At 40.2% G+C, this 17,517-nt stretch overlaps 1 protein-coding gene across 3 annotated transcripts; it reads right to left on the reverse strand.

Annotated features, from left to right (window-relative positions):
• Window positions 1-1,504: 1,504 nt before the first annotated feature.
• On the reverse strand, window positions 1,505-12,766 carry LOC118398164 (major histocompatibility complex class I-related gene protein-like). 3 transcript variants are annotated; one of them, XM_035793233.2, is made up of 11 exons: window positions 12,521-12,766; window positions 11,131-11,285; window positions 10,729-11,022; window positions 10,329-10,613; window positions 9,520-9,639; window positions 9,239-9,292; window positions 8,846-8,890; window positions 5,282-5,320; window positions 3,371-3,406; window positions 3,105-3,182; window positions 1,505-2,641 (listed from the first exon to the last, which is right to left on the reverse strand). In XM_035793233.2, the coding sequence occupies exons 1-10, from the start codon at window positions 12,541-12,543 to the stop codon at window positions 3,106-3,108; spliced, it is 1,128 nt and encodes a 375-aa protein (XP_035649126.1). In that variant the 5' UTR covers window positions 12,544-12,766; the 3' UTR covers window positions 1,505-2,641; window position 3,105. The 3 variants fall into 3 exon arrangements, with proteins under 3 accessions (XP_035649126.1, XP_035649125.1, XP_035649127.1); XM_035793232.2 differs by having other exon boundaries at window positions 11,131-11,403; XM_035793234.2 differs by lacking the exon at window positions 10,329-10,613 and having other exon boundaries at window positions 11,131-11,403.
• Between the last annotated feature and the right edge of the window lie 4,751 nt (window positions 12,767-17,517).

Raw genomic sequence — 17,517 nt, forward strand, 5'->3', positions numbered from 1 at the left:
TAAGGTCTCAAAGTTGACAGTGCATGTCAGATAAAAAACCAAGCCATGAGGTCGAAGGAATTGTCCGTAGAGCTCCAAGACAGGACTATGTCGAGGCACAGATTACATTTTTTATTTAACCTTTATTTAACTAGGCAAGTCAGTTAAGAACAAATTCTTATTTACAATGACAGCCTACCACGGCCAAACCCGGACGATGCTGGGCCAATAGTGTGCCGCCTATTGGACTCCCAATCACGGCCGGATTGTGATACAGTTCTGGGGAAGGGTACCAAAACATGTCTGCAGCATTGAACGTTCCTAATAACACAGTAGCCTCCATTATTCTTAAATAGAAGAAGTTTGGAACCACCAATATTCTTCCTAGACCTGGCCGCCCGGCCAAACTGAGCAATCAGTGGAGAAGGGCACCAGTGTTCCTCTATGGAGATGGTAGAACCTTCCAGAAGGACAACCATCTCTGCATCACTCCACCAATCAGGCCTTTATGGTAGAGTGGTCAGACAGAAGCTACTTCTCAGTAAAAGGCACATGACAGTCCACTTGGGGGTTTGCCAAAAGGCACCTAAAGGCTAAAAGGCTCCGGGACAAGTCTCTGAATGTCCTTGAGTGGCCCAGTCAAACCCCAACTTGAACCCGATTGAGCATCTCTGTAGAGACCTGAAAATAGCTGTGCAGTGACAGAGCTTGAGAGAATCTGCAGAGAAGAAGCATATACCATCCAGCAGCATATCACCCTGCATACCACTGCTGGCTTGCTTTTGAAGCTAAGCAAGTTTGGTCCTGGTCAGTCCCTGGATGGGAGACCAGATGCTGCTGGAAGAGGTGTTGGAGGGCCAGTAGGAGTCACTCTTTCCTCTGGTCTAAAAAAAATCCCAATTCCCCAGGGGACACTGCCCTGTGTAGGGTGCTGTCTTTCGGATGGGATGTTAAACGGGTGTCCTGACTATTTGAGGTCATTAAAGATCCCATGGCACTTATTGTAAGAGTAGGGGTGTTAACCCTGGTGTCCTGGCTAAATTCCCAATCTGGCCCTCAAACCATCATGGTCACCTAATAATCCCCAGTTTACAATTGGCTCATTCATCCCCCTCCTCTTCCCTTTAACTATTCCCCAGGTCGTTGCTGTAAATGAGAACGTGTTCTCAGTCAATTTACCTGGTAAAAGAATGGAAGAAACTCCCCAAATACAGGTGTGCCAAATTTGCAGCATCATACCCAAGACTCAAGGCTGTAATCACTGCCAAAGGTGCTTCAACAAAGTACTGATTAAAGGGTCTGAATACTTATGTAAAAGTGATATTTCAGTTTTTTATTTGTGATTCATCATTATGGGGTATTGTGTGTAGATTGATGAGGGGGGAAAACAATTTAATACATTTTAAAACAAGGCTGTAAAGTAACAAAATGTGGAAAAAGTGAAGGGGTCTGAATATTTTCCAAATCCACTGCACATATATATGGTAGACCCTATTTTAAATGATAGAATGTTAAAAAAAATAAGGTATTTTATCATAATTATTTTATTTTTCTGTCATAAAAAAAAAAAATCATACAGGATATTTCAAAAGCATTTACAGGTTATAACCATTGTGTGTGTTTCTGCGTGCATCCGTGGGCATGTAATAAGTGATGTAACATACGGGTTAGTACATAGTAACAGAGCAGTGCCATGCAAAATTATTGAAATAACACAACAGGCCCTATTAAAAAAAAACACTGACCAGGTTTCTGTGATAAGAGAAACTATTTAAGTCCTGCACTTCAAGACTGCATGTTGGGATTATTTATGTCCTCGATAAAACAATGTTTACAATGTGATATTAACAGATATTCCACTACGTATTAATTCAAGAGTGTAGATTTGTCTTATTTTAGCAGCCCAGTGAAAGGTTTTGAAATAGCCCTAAGTTTAAAAAAACAATCTTAAAATATTATATTGCAAATACCCAAAGTATTAACAATACTTTACAATATTAAACATCATATTTTTATATATATATTTGCAGGAGCTTAAAAAAAGATATACAATATGGTAAAAACAGTTATGAAACACATACAGTAAATATGTTGTAGAGCTTTTTTGTTACTCAAAATATTACTGAAGATGTTTGTCTGGAACTCTTTTGAAATGTTCCTTAAAAGAAGAGTTTGTCACCGATTGGGCAGAGACCAGAGGTATGAAAATATACAAACATACAATATACTTCTCAGCCTATATAACCCTGATCTAGTACAGGTCTAGTTATAATCCCTGAAGACTGATACAAATACTGTAAAGATGCCTTTTCATTGTGTGTTAACCTCTCCCCATACAGTAACATCCAGTGTAACAGTAAAACATGAAATGTACGACAGAATAAATTCATTGAAGAGAAATGTACACATCGACCCGACCGGTACCTAACCACCAACTATTGAGTGTATTTGGAAGTACAGAACCTTACCTAAGAACAGCAAACACTATTAAATGCAGCACTTTTCAGCACATACTAACTGTAACTATAAGTAACTATCATTTCCATCACAAGCTTATAAGAATTGAGCAGTGTAACTGAATAACAAGCATTATCAATAGCCATAATATGAAATGAATTGACCGGTCCGGTCAGGATGTTTTCCCACCAAGTCATCTAGCCACCTGCACATAAATACACAACATGGAACAGATGTGCATTATTAGATTGAACACATACGTTACAGCGCAATGTTGTAAAATATTTTCTTATGTATTACAATAAATGACATGAATAACACATACGTCAGCTCTAATTACAAATAGATGGTGTCAAATACTGCCGATGGCTTGGCCTCACATGAACCAATCAGTTAGAATCTTTAACTTCCTATTTTAGGTGATAAAACAAAAGTGTTCCCTGTTGACATTTTAAAATCAATGTTCCTTATGTTCAAAACGGTCTATTTATCGAACATGCCAACTTTGTAGAATAAACAGAGAATACATTTTTTACACAAAAGTAACCAATTCTATAGAGGCAAACTAAAGCAGCATGTAATTCCTAGTTATTTTATTCTATCTTCCTGTAATAAACTTGGGACAGTTGGAGAAGAGGTGAAAGAAGAGTTGATATCCATCGACTTACTTCAATTAGGCAGCATCGGCGTCTTAACTTCCTCCTCACTGGCTCCATCTGAAGACCTTTCCTTCTGGCTGCCTTTACCTGAAATAGTGTCAGAGGGAAACAGTCTTTCTAATGTCTCAAAATCATTTGTAAACAAATAGAATCTATGTTTTTGATTGATATTATGTATGCACACGACTGTATGTCGCTTTGGATAAAAGCACCTGTCTGCTAAATGTATTTATATTTGTTATTTATTATTATGGGTCAAGGGAATATTAGATTACCAGAGTCTGATGAGTTGATGCTTCCACCGTCTTTGCCTAATAAAAAGGCAAAAACACAAGTCAATAATTTCACTCTAAACATTACATAATCATAAAAAAGAAAAAGAAAAGCTAACAAAGACAACCATAAACAAGATATGCCATTCTTCCATATTGTTGTTCATAGTGCCGCATACAACATACTGTATGTGTGCCTTACATAGCATGTGATGTGTCTTTGTACTGTCTTATTTATTTATCTTCTCTGGCATACTGAAACGAACAGATCTGTTGCCCTGCATGTTAATTTTCACAATGCATCAGACACACAGCTCATAAAAGAGACTGCAATCACACTAAAAGGGCCTGTGTCTGAGAGTAAAGAAATAAATCTTTAGACCTTTGTGTTTGGCCCATGGTCTGATGTCTTTCTATCCGATTCTCCCTGAGAATCTTGTCGCTTGAACATTTATCGCACCGTTCTAATTTGTGTGCCGGCCGCGTGGGGGAAAATGTGAAGGTATCACGAGCTGGGACAAAAGTAACTTTCACATAACTGTGGATATATGTTGCCCTTACCGAGTTGTACAAAGTGATAGAATCTTATTTAAAATGATTCACATCTGTAATGGCTGCCAAGTATTAAATCAGGGGTGTGAAGACATATGCAATCAAGACATCTTCGTTTTAAATGTTTAATTAATTAAGACCAATCTAGAAGAAAAAGAAACGCACAGCTATTTAGGCAAGGTGCTGGCTAGCGGAGTAGAAAACTCGAAAATAAAAGAGAGCCGCACACTCTAGGAGCTCAGATGCAAAAATATAATTACCAACGTTTCGACAGCCAAGCTGTCTTCATCAGGGTAATTAATTAAGACCCCCAAAAATGTTAATTGAAAATGTGGAGTACCGCTAGTTTGCGTAGGAAATAAATCCAGTTTAATCCCTTTTTAGATTCAATTTAAGGCAGAAAAATGTGAAAACTGTGCAACGGGTATGTAAAGTTTCACTAGACACTGTATATGGTATGTACTGTCAATGGGCAGGCACCAGTAGCCTAGTTGGATGCAGGATGTTATGGCTGCTGGCACCAAATCTGTTAAGTGCTCAGATGCATAATAATACACTCAACAACAATTAACACCAGAAAAAAAATGTACTTTGAAGAATGAGACTGGGAGGACATGGAGTTTGCCAAAAGGCACCTAAAGGACTCTCAGACCATGAGAAACAAGATTCTCTGGTCTGATGAAACCAAGATTGAATTCTTTGGCCTGAATGCCAAGCGTCATGTCTGGAGCAAACCTGGCACCATCTCTACGGTGAAGCATGGTGGTGGCAGCATCATGCTGTTGGGATGTTTTTCAGCGGCAGGGACTGGGAGACTAGTCCGAATCGAGGGAAAGATGAACGGAGCAAAATACAGAGAGATCGTTGATGAAAACCTGCTCCATTAGCGCTCAGGACCTCAAGCCAAGACAGCGCAGCAGTGGCTTCGGGACAAAACTCTGAATGTCCTTGAGTGGCCCAGCCAGAGCCGGAACTTGAACCCAATCTAACATCTCTGGAGAGACTTGAAAATAGCTGTGTAGCAACGCTCCCCATCCAACCTGACAGAGCTTGAGAAGATCTGCAGAGAAGAATGGGAGAAACTCCCCAAATACAGGTAAAGGATCTGAATAATGATGTAAATGTGATATTTCTGGGGGTGTGGGAGGGTTTTTATACATTTGCAAAAAGTTTTTAAAAACCTGTTTATGCTCTGTCATTATGGGGTTTTGTGATTATATTGATGACGGGAAAAAAACAATTTAATCCATTTTAAAATAAGGCTTTAACGTAACAAAATGTGGAAAAAGTCAAGGGGTCTGAATACTTTCCGAATGCACTGTGTAAGATAAAATAACTGGCAATACTTTTTAATAACATTACCTGAGTCAGAGGAAGTGCCTCTAGCGCCATTCATTGTCACTGGAAAAAGATAATCAATCTTTAGTTAGATACAGCTATATAGTGATGATCATTGGTCCTCTATATGAATGCATATTCCCAATTGAAATTCAATTCATGAACTGAAAAATCCTCATAGCAAACAATGGCCAGTTTCCAGATTATTCATTTAATTCACTTTCTGAATTGAAAAGTAAATATGTTACATTTACTTTTTTCCCCTTTTTACATTTGACTTCAGTGTTATAATAATCAGACTCAGTACTGATAATTTATTTAAAATTAATTTGTCATGTTGTTCTCCACTAGCTTTTGACACTAGAACTGCCTGGCCTTTCAGCATATAAGTAACCAATAGAGAACATTGCCAGGAGTCCCGTTGAACATATGCATAAGATGCATTTCAACCTGCAAGGTGCGCAAAAACATGCTCGATAAATAAATGCTTGATAAATAGTGCATTAACTTTTGTAAAGGATTAATTGCATGAAGAAGTATTCATGGAAAAATATATATTTAAAAAAGAACAATAGTTTTGTTTGGGTAGAGTCAAGGATAGATTTTGTATAATTCTATAAAGTCATAGAAAAACAACATAGGCCTATCGTCTATTTTTGTTTCCCTTACAATAAAACATTACAGTGTAATCCATTTGATCACCTTTATTTGTAGATTTGATTAGTAATAAAGGCCAGTTACAGCTTCTTTTGACAAAGTAGAAACTACACATATAATAATAATAATATAACCAGCCAGGTGTGCAGGTGAATTATTTGCTGTATTCCTAAAACAAAAGCACCAGGGAATGAACAATAGTAAAGGATTAATTGCATAAATAAATATTAGTGGAAATATATTCATGACAAGATATAAAAACAGTAATTGGTTGATTGTAAGCAGACACTTTATTGTGCCCTTATATCTGTGCCTTTATACACAAATCAATCGTGTCTTCTCTTTATGCATTGGGTCCACAGTCAGCACACAGCTTCGGGGCTTTGTGTGAGCTAGCCCCACAAACAAATCGGTTGCACTGCACAGTTTTCATAGGCCTTGTTTCGTGTGCACCTGACGACTTGACATTGTGTCTTATTCTTCCCGAGTGGGAACTGTGGTGCTGGGGGAAAACAGAGAGCAGGACTTGTTGCCTTGGCGGCCTGCTTGGCTGCTGTAGCTTCTATCTTGCCGTTTATATGGTTCTCACAAAACTCACATGCCAGATCCAGTGGGATGCATGGTGCTGAGGACGCAAACACTCTTATTACATTGTGAGTGTTGCTTTACCACTCTCCATCACAGAGGTGGACTACAGCTCTGCTGGTAGGTTGTTTTGCGCAGAGGGGGGGGCAGCTCCCACCTTTGTTTGTTCACTGTTCCGAGCAGGCTAGTCTTCTTTGCAATCAACTTGTCTGCCAGGGAAATTCATGTGAACATGGTCACATTTCTGCCTTTGCCCATGTTAAGGCTCCATGAGTCTCAAAACCATAGTCTCAGACAGTCGCTCACCTGCTAGCCTGGTTTCATATTTCCTCAGATATGAAAAGCCATTGAGCAAGGACTTGGTTTTGACATTGGTGGCTAACCAGAACTTAACTGAAGTCAAATGAACCATTATCACTTTCTATCACCCATTGATGACAGAATAGCATATTTTAATTTTATGTTAATTATGTTATTAGTTTTTGCTTCGTAGCCAGGGGAATGCTGCCAGACAAGTGGTCATGTGCTGAATGCATGGACACCACAGATATTCTTGTAAAAAGTGACATTTGGAAAAAGAGCTGCACCTCTTGAATTTTGAGTTATTTGAAAAAGGTAAGTGTCATAGAAACTACAGAATATGCTCTTTCAGATACTATATAAAAAAATCTAAATGTTTACCTGCATGTGACTCTGAAGGACAATTTGATAAAGCGATGCTCCGTTCCCTGCATATCTCAATTACAAGATGCGCCCATCTCTTCGTGTACAATTTGACAGGCCTAATATTCTCTCTCCTCAAGTTATTGTCAACTGAATCTTGTCTGTAGGCTAACTCTTATTATGTATGAAATTCGTTTTGGTATAGTTTAGGTGTAGTTTCGATCGGCTGACTGGTATTGTTTGTTTCCCGCTCATCAAGGATATGTTTTACATTATTCTAAAGGCTGCAACATGTAGCATGTTTTACTTTCCCTTACAATAAATTTGATTAGTAATAGAGTTATAGTAAATAAAACAGTCCCATAAGAGCCTATTTAAAACTAAAATGTAAACGAGAATGGGATCAATTTAGGCCAAATTTGAATTCGATTGTGAAGTGACAATTATCGCCAATTCATCCATTTGTCATTCATTCAGTGAGAAGAGAGCATTAGCACCTGGCTGGCTACAGCACATTGTCTTGGCAGATTAAGTCAGGAATAGTTGTGAAAAAACAGGTAAAACGGCTCTAAATACTTTTCTGTTTGTAATTTCCAAATTCTGACAAATGAGCAGTGTGAAGTACAAACATTTAGGTAGAGTCAGGAAGGAGCAGGCCTTTTTGGGGGGCAGAATTTTTAAACTTACAAAATCAAACGTCAGTGGCCGTTGGCCTATGGCAGTTCTAGTGTTAACTCCTAGTTCTTGATTATGACTTATAGTCCTTCCATATTAGGTACACACTCTTAGAAAAAAAACTCTAGAATCTAAAAGGGTTCTTTGCCTGTCCCCAGGAGAAGCCTTTGAAGAACCATTTTTGGTTCCATGTAGAACTATTTCCGCAGAGGGTTCTACATGGAACTGATGAGTTCTGACCTATAAACTTCAAACATCCTTAATCATGTCACAGAGGGAGAGAGAGGAAGGCAGGATGTGTAAATACTGTCTGAACATGTTATTGTTAGACATCAGGGATCTGATGGGAAGGAGGGGGGCCACAGACTGGTACAAGTCAACAGGACAGCTATGAGTGAGTAGAATTGAGGAATGCGGGCTGAGGCAGGTCCGATGAAGTGAGAAAGAACAGCCATCACTGCTGTTCTGCCTAGCAACAAAGATGCATTGGCTGACCATACGTGTGAGGAGACTCTGCGTAGGAAGGGTTAAATACCAGTGCTTGTGTGAATATGTTTTTTGTTTTATGCATCTGTGACCCAGTGGGTGAATGCACTTGGTTGGAGCTTCACTAATCGTCCGTGAGTTTTACTCAGTTAATTTAGAACCTAACAAACTCAAAAGGGTTCTATCTGGAACCAAAAAGGATTCTACATGGAACCAAAAAGGGTTCTCCTATGGGGATTGTTGAATAACCTATTTTTCTAAGAGTGTAACACATGATTTGTGATAAAGGTGATAAAAGCAAATATGACAGGTCTTATTGTATGGTTCCTTAACCTGCCTTTGGAAAACACCTTGAAGCCGTATTTGCTTAAATGCCAGGAATTCATGTTAGAAGTCAATCATTCTTATTTGTAATTATAATCTTCTCAGAAAATAAAAAAAATGGAACCTTTTCTGCTTTTAGCAACTATTATAACAGTAAAACATAATATGTCCTCTACAAGTTTTGAAATAATGTCTTACTTGGTGTGGTGGTCAAGTTCGAATTGGTCGCTCCAATCCCACTGCCTGAAAGTAACAGAGTCATATGAGCAGAATAACTTTGTAAGTACATGGTTAAGTCTGATTCATTGATGATGTGCTATATATATACTGATCGGTATTGTCAAGAAAAGCATGTAGACAATATGGGGCTATTAATCAGTATGGGAACATGATTGATGTGTAAAAACACGGATTGGATGGGCTGTCATTAATTAATTTAATCCTCTCAAGACGTTATTAAATCAATGCAAATGACAATCATGAGATGGACCATTATTAAACACATCCCAACCAGATCATTGGTATGGCTGTGCTACTGCTATACATGTCAGACTGCTAGGGGTAAAACACATGATATTGTATCAACAGTACCATTTAGAGGGGCCTGGATCCCAGTAGGTGGTAGAGCTCCTGTATTACCAGCACCTAAAACAATGGAGTAAGGTGTTAAAACCAATTATGAGAGTGGACAAAAACAGTGGAAACACACGGGTAGGAAAAATAATTATTCAATACTTCAGTTTGTTTAACCTCCTGACTTGAGATGTACTAAAGTCATGCACTAATGCCAAAAATGGCACTGACAACCCTACTCTGTACAGAAATGACCATAATCGCTCCAATTTCTCTCATACACAATATAAGAAACGTACATATTTTGCCCTTCTTCCAAAGAAACAGCACGATAATTATGCCAATGGCAGCAGCGCCACCAATGATGATGATAGCAATGATAGCATCTGTGGATTGGCTACAATCACAGCATGTTCCATCTGTATGGAAGACAAGAGGACATATTAAGCATTCACTAAGTACAGAACACACCTTCAACATAGTAGTTTGAAATTTTAAATTTCATTGTAATGGAATGGGGGGTAGTTGAGGTAGTGAAGAGGGAGCGTGACGCTCGAGGTAGGTAGAGGTTTGTCTGTCCGTAGAAACAATAACAAAGTGGTCACACCGCCTGTATTTTGGTAAAAAGCTGTGCGATGGGCTTGGAGAAATGTAACCACTCCCAAGTTCATAGACAGAGCTATGGATGCAAGGACCGACCATCCACGTTATACAAATGATAGTTTTAACCATGTTCTGAGGCCATATAGTGTTTGTTTACATTTACATTGTTTACAAAACACTGGAATAAAACAAGCCTGTATCTTGGGATTTGATGGAGAAGGACACTAGAACTAAGCTCATGAGGCATTCATAAGTTATATTCTTCAAGATGCAATGGGTATATATCATTAATTTATGTCCAAAAATGGATGTAGCAACTAAGGATTCCAGCTTTAAGAAAGAAATCCTAGACATTGAGCTTGAAACAACTGTTGATTCACATTTAAATAATCTTAATTTGTGACTCAAACATTTTACTAATTGATTTTTATCATAATTGCTAAACATGATAATAACTGGTTTGTTGAAAATATATAAAGTATATTAAATACTAAGACAACCTTACCCCATTTTTCCACAATTGACTCGTTCAACGTTATATGGTTGACAAAGCATTCATACATTTGCTTGTCTGCCTCTGGGATCTGCACATTAATCCTGATCTGGTAGGTGTCATCATTATTGGGTCGGGCTCCTGTAGATAGCACTCCATCGTTTTTGTTCAGTTGGATACCATTCTTCTTAAAATTAATTATCACATCTTTGGGATAGAAACCTGTCGCCATGCAGGTCAGGCGGACATTTCCTGCAGTTTTGGCCTTATTAGAAAAAACATAGATATTTGGAGGGGCTAGAGGGGGAATAAACAGAGAACATGAGTGCTTTATTTCTTATCTCATAGGTCCTTTACTGTTAACCAATCGTTACACTACACTATAAGGAGATGAATAATCATAAGTACTCACGGTCAGCTTTGCTGAATTCTTTGTCCCCATATGCCATGAATTTGGACAGCCAGTCCACACACTCCTTCTCCAGGTAGCCCTTGGTGTACTGGTTGAGGATCTGCACCTCGTCCCACTTCCTCTTAGTCTGCTGAGCTTGATCAACTGGTGCCACCCACTGCATAGTGGCATCGTCAAAGGCCAGGAAGTCATCACCATCGTAGCTGTATTGGTCAGTGCCCTTTATGAATTTCAATGTGCCGTCTGGCTGTTTGTCAATCTCACAGCCATGCCTCCACTGAAGGATATGGACATCTGAAACAAAAAACGAATAATGACAAAGAAGGTAGACAACTAATTACCCACAATTTAAGAAAAATATCAATGTTGAGCGGAGGACAAAATGCAGGTGTGGTTTCTCACCAGTGTTGTTGTGCCTCATGCGGTTCATCAGGATGTCGACGTTGACTTTGAACCACTGCTCCTTGCTCTTGCGTGACTGAGTGCCTTTTTCCCAGTAGTCTGCTGGCAGATTCTCCCTCATCCAGTCCTGTTTGGGAATCTTCTTTTTGTCCACACTGTCATAGTAATCGATTTGTCTGTTATTCATCAAACCCATGGCAGTGAACTCATGGATACCAGGCAATTCAACTGGCTTTGAGAGGGCAGTGTATATGTAATTCAACGAGTAGATCTCTGTCGGGGAATAAAATTCAGATTGAGATAATTTGTCTCAATTTGCCTTCTCTCCATGTTAATCAGCAGTGCTGTAAAACATTCAAATTGCAGTAAGCATAAATAGCTTTGCATTTCCTGGTTGTTAAAACTCTAATAGTTAACCTAATTTCAGTTTGTGCAAAAATAAACCAGTATAGTGTGTAGAGAATCATTGTACCATCTAAACGGCTGTTAAATATATTTTCCATAACCAAAAATAATAATAATAATGTATTTTCAGCTGCTTGCCTTGTGTACAAAAACAAAAATATCTAAATATCTAAATGTCTAAATGGTAGTTTAGGTTACATTGATGTAGCCCTTATAACGTTAGGCCTATTAAAATTCAAATCAAATGTCATTTGTCACATATAACAAGTGTAGACCATACCGTGAAATGCTTACATACAAGTTAGGTCTACACCTGTTGTATTTGGCGCATGTGACAAATACAATTTGATTAGATTTTTAATAGGCCTATAAGGACTACATCAATGTAACCTAAACTACCATTTTGAAGTCATGATGCAAGGCCATAGTATGACTTCCCTCTGCTATTACATTCATTGCCTATTGAAGTAGAACACATTCTGAAATGTATCAAAAACAAATGTATTAACCGAATTATTAATGAATTAACACTATTGATTAAGTTAAACTATTGTCGGAACTTCTTCATTAGGCATGAGTCGTCAAACTATTAAGAAAACAATGCATTTCCTGTGTGAGCGTTTCATATTTTTGTTAAACAGCAGAAGTAATTTAGCTACAATGTAAAATGTCAAACATATCAGCTAACAACAGGCAGCATATGTGTTTTACAAAAGGTTGATCATGGGGGATTTCATAAACCTAAACAAAGTAGCTGTATCATCTTGCCTTATGGCTGGCATGTAAGTGCGCATTAGCGAGTAACGGTAATCAATAAAATGGAATAACGCAGGTTGACTACATAGCCTATAAAACGCAATAAATCAAATATATTGTATACCATGCTACAACAACAGACCGCTCAGATCAGTTGGAAAACCATTTTTATTATGCGTTTTATTTTTATCCAGCAGTCAACTTTTTACTTTCACTTTTGACAACTTACCGCTTTGGCTCTGAAAAATACATTCTGTCGAGAAATAAAAAACAAATAATATAAACGTATACATTTTGTGAACTACGTTTTTACAGTTTCCTTGAGAGGTGCAGCATGTGTTCGAGGTACAGCAACGGAATACACCCAACCTCCACAAAATCCGGTCTGTTACAACCGATTACCCTTCGCGTTCAAGTACTAGTCGAAATGGGACATTTCTTCCTTGCTAACTGGTTGTAGTTATAAACGTGCCGTGTACAACGTTAGCAAATTGGACATTTCAGTTTCCTAGTTACCAACTAGCGGTTGAACGCGGCATAAATCGTTGCCTAAAGTGCTTTTATTCATCCAATGATTTTTGAGGACTGAAAAACGTAAATTGTTATCAAGTGAAATAGACGAATATACGTTTCAGTGGCTGTGAAGCCTATTTGTTTCCCTTATTGGTATCAAATCAAACTTTGTCACATGCGCCGAATACAAGTGTATACCATACCTTTACATTTTTTATATATATGTTTAATTTCACCTTTATTTAACCGGGTAGGCAAGTTGAGAACAAGTTCTCATTTACAATTGCGACCTGGCCAAGATAAAGCAAAGCAGTTCAACAGATATAACGACACAGAGTTACACATGGAGTAAAACAAACATACAGTCAATAATACGGTATAAACAAGTCTATATACAATGTGAGCAAATGAGGTGAGAAGGGAGGTAAAGGCAAAAAAGGCCATGGTGGCAAAGTAAATACAATATAGCAAGTAAAACACTGGAATGGTAGTTTTGCAATGGAATAATGTGCAAAGTAGAAATAAAAATAATGGGGTGCAAAGGAGCAAAATAAATTAAATACAGTTGGGAAAGAGGTAGTTGTTTGGGCTAAATTATAGGTGGGCTATGTACAGGTGCAGTAATCTGTGAGCTGCTCTGACAATTGGTGCTTAAAGCTAGTGAGGGAGATAAGTGTTTCCAGTTTCAGAGATTTTTTTAGTTCGTTCCAGTCATTGGCAGCAGAGAACTGGAAGGAGATGCGGCCAAAGAAAGAATTGGTTTTGGGGGTGACGAGAGAGATATACCTGCTGGAGCGTGTGCTACAGGTGGGAGATGCTATGGTGACCAGCGAGCTGAGATAAGGGGGGACTTTACCTAGCAGGGTCTTGTAGATGACATGGAGCCAGTGGGTTTGGCGACGAGTATGAAGCGAGGGCCAGCCAACGAGAGCGTACAGGTCGCAATGGTGGGTAGTATATGGGGCTTTGGTGACAAAACGGATTGCACTATGATAGACTGCATCCAATTTGTTGAGTAGGGTATTGGAGGCTATTTTGTAAATGACATCGCCAAAGTCGAGGATTGGTAGGATGGTCAGTTTTACAAGGGTATGTTTGGCAGCATGAGTGAAGGATGCTTTGTTGCGAAATAGGAAGCCAATTCTAGATTTAACTTTGGATTGGAGATGTTTGATATGGGTCTGGAAGGAGAGTTTACAGTCTAACCAGACACCTAAGTATTTGTAGTTGTCCACGTATTCTAAGTCAGAGCCGTCCAGAGTAGTGATGTTGGACAGGCGGGTAGGTGCAGGTAGCGATCGGTTGAAGAGCATGCATTTAGTTTTACTTGTATTTAAGAGCAATTGGAGGCCACGGAAGGAGAGTTGTATGGCATTGAAGCTTGCCTGGAGGGTTGTTAACACAGTGTCCAAAGAAGGGCCGGAAGTATACAGAATGGTGTCGTATGGTGGTGGTGTCTGGCAGAGACTGCCAGAGGTCCGGAAAGCAGACCCTCCGATTTGACACACTGAACTCTATCAGAGAAGTAGTTGGTGAACCAGGCGAGGCAATCAATTGAGAAACCAAGGCTGTCGAGTCTGCCGATGAGGATGTGGTGATTGACAGAGTCGAAAGCCTTGGCCAGATCAATGAATACGGCTGCACAGTAATGTTTCTTATCGATGGCGGTTAAGATATCGTTTAGGACCTTGAGCGTGGCTGAGGTGCACCCATGACCAGCTCTGAAACCAGATTGCATAGCAGAGAAGGTATGGTGAGATTCGAAATGGTCGGTAATCTGTTTATTGAATTGGCTTTCGAAGACCTTAGAAAGGCATGGTAGGATATAGGTCTGTAGCAGTTTGGAGAGGGGAATGACCACAGCTGCTTTCCAATCTTTGGGAATCTCAGACGACACGAAAGAGAGGTTGAACAGGCTAGTAATAGGGGTGGCAACAATTTCGGCAGATAATTTTAGAAAGAAAGGGTCCAGATTGTCTAGCCCGGCTGATTTGTAGGGGTCCAGATTTTGCAGCTCTTTCAGAACATCAGCTGAATGGATTTGGGAGAAGGAGAAATGGGGAAGGCTTGGACGAGTTGCTGTTGTGGGTGCAGTGCTGTTGACCGGGGTAGGAGTAGCCAGGTGGAAAGCATGGCCAGCCGTAGAAAAATGCTTATTGAAATTCTCAATTATGGTGGATTTATCAGTGGTGACAGTGTTTCCTATCTTCAGTGCAGTGGGCAGCTTTGGAGGAGGTGTTCTTATTCTCCATTCTCCATAAATGCTTACTTACAAGCTCGTAACCCACAGTTCAGTTCAAGAAAGAGTTTAGTTTATTTGGAAAATATTAAAAATAATAAAAAGTAACAATAAAATAACAATAATGAGGTAATATACAGGGGGTACCAGTACCGACTCAATGTGCGCCGAGGGTACAGGTTAGTTGACGTAATTTGTACATGTAGATATGAGTGAAGTGACTATGCATAGATAATAAACAGCAAGTAGCAGCAGTGTACAAAACCAACGGGGGTCAATGTAAATAGGTAGAAGCTGTTAAGGAGCCTTTTGGTCCAAGACTTGGTGCTCTGGTACCGCTTGCCATGTGGTAGCAGAGAAATCAGTCTATGACTTGAGTGACTGGAGTCTCTGACAATCTTTTGGACTTTCCTCTGACACGCCTAGTATATAGGTCCTGGATGGCAGGAAGCTTGGCCCCAAGTGATGTACTGAGCCCTACGCACTACCCTCTGTAGTGCTATATGTTCTATTCCTATTCATTAATTGTGCAGACCTGGAGAAAATAGAAACACTATGACAATACTGTTTTCACCGTAGGATTGCATTGATAACTTCAATCATATTCATTCACATACCCTCAATTTTATTATGTGACAATTATCATAGACTGGATTTGACATTCTGTTTAACGGTTTGGAAGTCTCTATTTCATGATACATATCTAATCATAATCTCACAATTGATTGCTCTGACATCTCATCCCTCTGCCTCACCCATTTCCTAGTTCCCCACACTCACAACTCACAATTCTAAGCTCCTCCTCCTTTTTTACTTCCTTCCAAAACTTCCCTTCACTCTGCTGAAAGCCTGAAGCCCAACGGTGATGTAGGAGCCTTATTCCCGTTTCCTCCTCCCTCTTGGTAGTGCAGAGTGTCCATGGGGTGGCCGGGGAAGGGACCCAGATCCCCCCTCTGGCCCCTCCTCATGCCCTTCTGTCTCCAGCTGCTCTCAGCCACCAGCTCCCTGAGCAGGCCCGGGCGTGGGTCCTCTGGCCTAAACTCCCGGAGTGGACCCCTGGGGCGGAGGCCCGCCGCAGCTACAGCCCTCGGGGACATCCAGGAGTCCTGGAGCTGGAGTAAGGCCACCTCCCACTCAGGGTTATCCAACGTGGGCAGGATGGCAAGGGGGAAGTGGGATGGCCCGTGTGCCCCCGGGATGGGAACCAGACAGTGGTGGGCCGTCAGGGCCAGCAAGGCCTTCTCTGCTGGCCTAAACATCATCAGAATATAAAAAATGTTTTAAATATATTTTCCCACAACTATGTATTAAATTATTCCCCAGAGTAAGAGTTATACTCTTCATTTCATAGCTTTCCTCTTGGTTACACTGCTTCCAGCCCCAAGTTGAGATTTGGAGGGCTGGTCTTTATGTTAGATCTTTTATCAAATCGTATTCAGCCATCATGTGTTGCCAGGGGTCTAAAATCTGCCCTCAGGCTTTCAGAATCAACAGTGCGGGCGCTTGTAGCTTAAAGTGAATGGAAATGAAAATTTAGTGTCAACCAATCAGCTTTAGAGTTGGCTATTGTACGCCTGCTGGCTGGCTCCAGTGTTACACAGGAGCCAGCTAGCAGGCGTTGTGCGTGCACGTCTTTTGATTGGATTACCAATATTGAGAGGCAGGTCCTATATGGGCAGGTATATGCAAACCTCAGAACTAGGAAACTGAATTGGATAAACTAATTAATTTGCGTACTACTAAGCTGTTTTTTTTAACCCACAATGGCAGAAGGAGGAAAAGATATCGATTTGGTCGAGGATATAATTATAACCCCATTCTCAAGACAAACTTTTCAAGAAAAGTTAGACATTGTCAGGAGAGGTCGCCCGACGCCGACGCTACAAAGCCTGTCACAGGCGGGAAAGGGGTTCGTTCGCCACTTTCAAAGTTCCAACTACGAGCGCTATCAATGGCTCACAGGTTCCGAGAAGCACTGCAAACTGTACTGCTGGGAATGCCTATTATTTGCAAGTGCTAGATTTGGTGTTTGTAGCCACACTGGCTTTGCAAACTTGAGTTGTCTAACCAAGGCAGCAATGAGACACGGCTGGGCACTTACAAGCAATGGTGCTTTTGAAAACTTTTGGGGACACCGGAGTGGATCTACAGCTCAACGAACAAGCGCGCAGGGCAACGGGAGCTGCACAATGAAAAGGTATTGTACTCTTCCCCTGCAATTCTATGAATAAAAATGTCAATTTCAAGGTGACGCAACGCCTGGTTTTATACTGCGTTTCTGTCTAAATGTATAGTGTCTAGCCATGGCATCATAATGATGGTAATAAGAGGTGGATTAATTCAGGTGGGACTGTGTAGGACCTCACTGAAGGCCCAGCCCCCAGGCACGCCACTGGAACCAGAGGAGCCAGGGAGAAAAGAGAGAGCATCGGCTGAGAGGCACAGAGAAGGAACGAGGATAATCTCATCTATAG

The sequence above is a fragment of the Oncorhynchus keta genome, chromosome 19 (assembly GCF_023373465.1).
Source record: "Oncorhynchus keta strain PuntledgeMale-10-30-2019 chromosome 19, Oket_V2, whole genome shotgun sequence".
NCBI lineage: Eukaryota > Metazoa > Chordata > Actinopteri > Salmoniformes > Salmonidae > Oncorhynchus > Oncorhynchus keta.